The sequence below is a fragment of the Vicia villosa genome, linkage group LG5, assembly GCF_029867415.1.
Source record: "Vicia villosa cultivar HV-30 ecotype Madison, WI linkage group LG5, Vvil1.0, whole genome shotgun sequence".
In the NCBI taxonomy this organism is placed as follows: Eukaryota; Viridiplantae; Streptophyta; class Magnoliopsida; order Fabales; family Fabaceae; genus Vicia; species Vicia villosa.
The window spans coordinates 169545799-169549866 of record NC_081184.1 but is presented as its reverse complement, the minus strand read 5'-3'; the positions used below and the strand labels follow the sequence as shown (position 1 = coordinate 169549866).

General features: G+C 31.7%; 1 protein-coding gene across 1 annotated transcript; it reads left to right on the top strand.

The window, feature by feature from the left end:
• Nucleotides 1-3739, top strand: LOC131606000 (sugar transport protein 14-like). Its single transcript, XM_058878289.1, has 4 exons — nucleotides 1-465; nucleotides 904-1533; nucleotides 1820-2228; nucleotides 3693-3739. Exons 1-4 carry the CDS (start codon nucleotides 1-3, stop codon nucleotides 3737-3739), a joined length of 1551 nt encoding a protein of 516 aa, XP_058734272.1.
• Nucleotides 3740-4068: the final 329 nt, after the last annotated feature.

The following is a 4068-nucleotide window of genomic DNA, read 5'->3' as shown; positions in this document are numbered from 1 at the left end:
ATGGCTGGTGGTGGATTTACAGATGCAGGTGCTCTCAAAAGAGCTCATCTTTATGAATACAAGATAACAGGATACTTCATATTTTCTTGCATTGTTGGTGCTCTTGGTGGCTCTCTTTTTGGTTATGATCTTGGTGTTTCAGGTGGAGTTACTTCCATGGATGATTTCTTGATTGAATTCTTCCCCCATGTCTATGAGAGGAAACATGCACACATGGCGGAAACTGATTATTGTAAATATGATGATCAAATGTTGACACTTTTTACATCATCTTTGTATTTTGCTGCCTTGGTGTCCACGTTTGGTGCTTCATCTATAACAAAAAATAAAGGAAGGAGAGCTAGTATTATTGTTGGTTCTATTAGCTTCTTCATTGGAGCTGTCTTAAATGCTGCTGCTGTCAACATTGCTATGTTGCTCCTTGGCCGTATTTTTCTCGGCATTGGCATTGGATTTGGTAATCAGGTAAACATAACATAAATTGCAGTTAATGAATATTGTGTATATTTGAAGAAATGGTTGTTAGGTGTTCAACACTTTCGTAGCACAAATACCTCTCAACAAATGTGTATCTGGTGGTCAACACATATGTAGCACATACACCTCTTCAAAACAAATGTGTGTTTGATGTTCAACACATATGTAGCACAAACACCTTTGAGAAAATGTGTGTTTGGCGTTCAACACATATGTAGCACAGACACCTTTGAACAAATGTGTGTCTTGTGTTCAACATTTGTCAGTGTCCGACACCAATAAATATTATTACGTACAATTTATTCATTTTTTAAAATTATTACTAGTGTCAACGTATCAGTGTCTGTGTTTGTATTTGTGTCAGTGCTTCATATGTTGCAGTACCTTGTTATATATACTAACATATTGTTGTGCTTTTGTGTCTAGGCTGTTCCTTTATATCTGTCAGAAATGGCTCCAGCAAAAGTGAGAGGAGCAGTAAACCAACTATTTCAACTAACAACATGTTTGGGAATACTGATTGCTAATTTTATAAATTATGGAACTGAAAAAATTCATCCATGGGGATGGAGATTATCTCTCGGTTTGGCTGTAGTTCCAGCATTGGTTATGTTTATTGGTGGTTTATTGTGTCCTGAGACACCAAACAGTCTTGTAGAACAAGGCAAAATGGAAGAGGCAAGAAATGTTTTGGAGAGAGTTAGAGGTACTTCTAATGTTGACGCAGAATTTGAAGATCTTATTGAAGCAAGTAGAGAAGCACAATCCATCAAGAATCCATTTCAGAATCTTCTTTTGAAAAAGAATAGACCACAATTCGTAATTGGTGCACTAGCTATTCCTGCATTCCAACAATTGACAGGCAACAACTCTATCCTCTTTTATGCACCTGTCATTTTCCAGACTCTTGGATTTGGCTCTGCGGCAGCTCTTTATTCTTCTACCATAACTAGTGTTGCTCTTGTTCTTGCCACTTTGATCTCTATGTTTTATGTTGACAAGTTTGGTAGGAGAGCTTTCTTTTTAGACGCAGGTGTTCAAATGTTCTTGTGCATGGTAAGTTCTCTCTCATGTAGATATTGTTGTAATATGGCCAGTAGTATTATATACGGCTTATAACACTATAAACCCTAATTCTTTCAAGTAATAGTATGGAACTACAACTGCTCTACAGTCACATGTAGTCGCAAACGTAGACACACTTGACCAAACCACATATTAAGAGGTGTAGGCACACTTGACCAAACTCCACATTCACACACGTAGGCATAATTGACCAAATTGCATATTTGTAGACGTAGTTACTTTAATTGCTAATATATGGGACAATTTTGATATGCAGGTTGCTACAGCTGTGGTTTTGGCACTTGAGTTTGGCAAAGGCAAACAACTATCATTCGGTGTTAGTATCTTTCTAGTCATTGTGATTTTCCTATTTGTGTTAGCATATGGAAGATCATGGGGACCCTTAGGATGGTTAGTTCCAAGTGAGCTATTCCCATTAGAGATAAGATCAGCTGCACAAAGTGTTGTTGTGTGTGTCAACATGATCTTCACTGCCATTGTTGCACAATTCTTTCTTACATCACTCTGTCACCTTAAATATGGAATCTTCTTGCTCTTTGGAGGCTTGATTGTTGTCATGAGTTGTTTTGTATTCTTTCTATTACCTGAAACAAAGCAAGTTCCAATTGAAGAAATTTATCTTCTCTTTGAGAATCATTGGTTCTGGAAGAAAATTGTAGCTGATGGAAAACAAGAGAGAATAGCAAATGAGCATGCATAACATGTCAAAAAACTCAACCACACAAAATTGTTGGCATTTTGAATAGGGAGAGTGAGAAGATTTAAAAATGCCATACTTTTATGTTTTGTAAATATTAATGTTTTCATGAAAGTGGAATATATTCTTCGCATAATTTCTATTTGTTATTTGCATATTATTTTAGTAATTACTAAAAAAAACTAAGAAAAAATATGATAGTGTTTGACTTACCTTTATTCATTTATTATTAAAATAATTAAAATATTTTTAATCAAAATTAATATTTTTAATTTTTACTAATAACCTTTTAAATGTGTGTAAAATTTGTCAAAAAATATATAAGAAATGTTAAAGTAGAGAAAAAACAATTTATTTTTGAAACATTTTTCATATTGTCTTACAAGTTTTATATCAATGTCATAAGAGTGTGATATATTGAAGATTTATGTTAAATGTAAAATTTGTGATTCATTAAAAATTAAGATTGAAGATTTACATGACATATTAAGTAAGTTTATTAATGATAGAGATAACCTTGATATGATCTTATCTAATCAAAGAGTCTCAGATAATAAAGCAGATCTATCAAACGAATAATAATATCAAGTTTTGTATATGTCTTGCCAAAAATAAAAAGAATCACACTATATATAAATGAAATTATTTTTGTACAACTGGTCACCTTAAAGGCTTAAACCTTAATGTTTTAGCAAAATGCATGACTTAAAATAGTCTAAAAGATTAAACTCTGATGACTTTAGCCACTTTAAATCTACTATCACTAAATTACTCAAAAAGATTTGGGTATCAAAAGTTAAAAACCTAATTTATTTTTGCAGGAATGCTTTGAACCATCAAGAATAAATCATCAAATAAGAAGAAGTTGTCTAAGGCATGTGTCTAAAGATTTCTCAAGGAGAAATGATATCATGTTTGAAATATTATATGAAGGAACTTTACTAAGAAAGATAAAGATTCTAAAATATCCTTTCGTATCAAAAGATTTAGAAAGATGCATAAGAAAAAACATTTTAAGTTAGATACCTGATGAAAAAAGGGGAAGAAAGTCCTTTGCAATTTATTTTTTGTTTGGTAAGAGGTAAGTCTCTTGGGTATGAACTCATAAAACTCCCATTATTCATCTAAAAATAACTAAAACATCACATTTTTGTTATATTTATATTTATGCTAATAGTTTGTTAAAAAAGTGAAACTTGGAGAAAAAGAAGAAACCAAAATGGGGTCCCAAAAGCAATATGGGCCCTAAAGCGCTTTCCAAGCCCAAAAAAATTAAAAGATAAAAATTTCTATCTTTTAATCGATTAAACCTAACCGTTAATCTATTAATATTATTTATTTTTCAAATTTAGCGTCACCTAATCGATTAATCACCCAATCTATTTTCTTAGAAACTAAAATTAGCAAGAAATCTCAAAGGTGAATCATAAATCAATTAACATTGATGACAAATCAATTAACATAGACAATTTAATATAATAAGATCATATTCTAATAGATTAAGAAGCTCAAAACAATAATAAATTTCAAAACGACAAATCAATTTGCAATCATCCCTGATGAAAGATCAATCAACGTTGGCAATTTATTATTAGATCAGATCTTAGATCACAAGATGTTTATAAAAAGGGTCATGCTAACGAGTGCCCCAGGGGCACTGGTTAAGCATTCTAAATATAGAAAATATTCTTTAAATGAATCAGTAATTTAAACTTCCAATGCATTGAATACAAGTATTTTCAAGAAAAACATACCTTTTATTTCTTAAAAAAGTCAATTATTTTAATTTTCAGTACATTTAATACAAG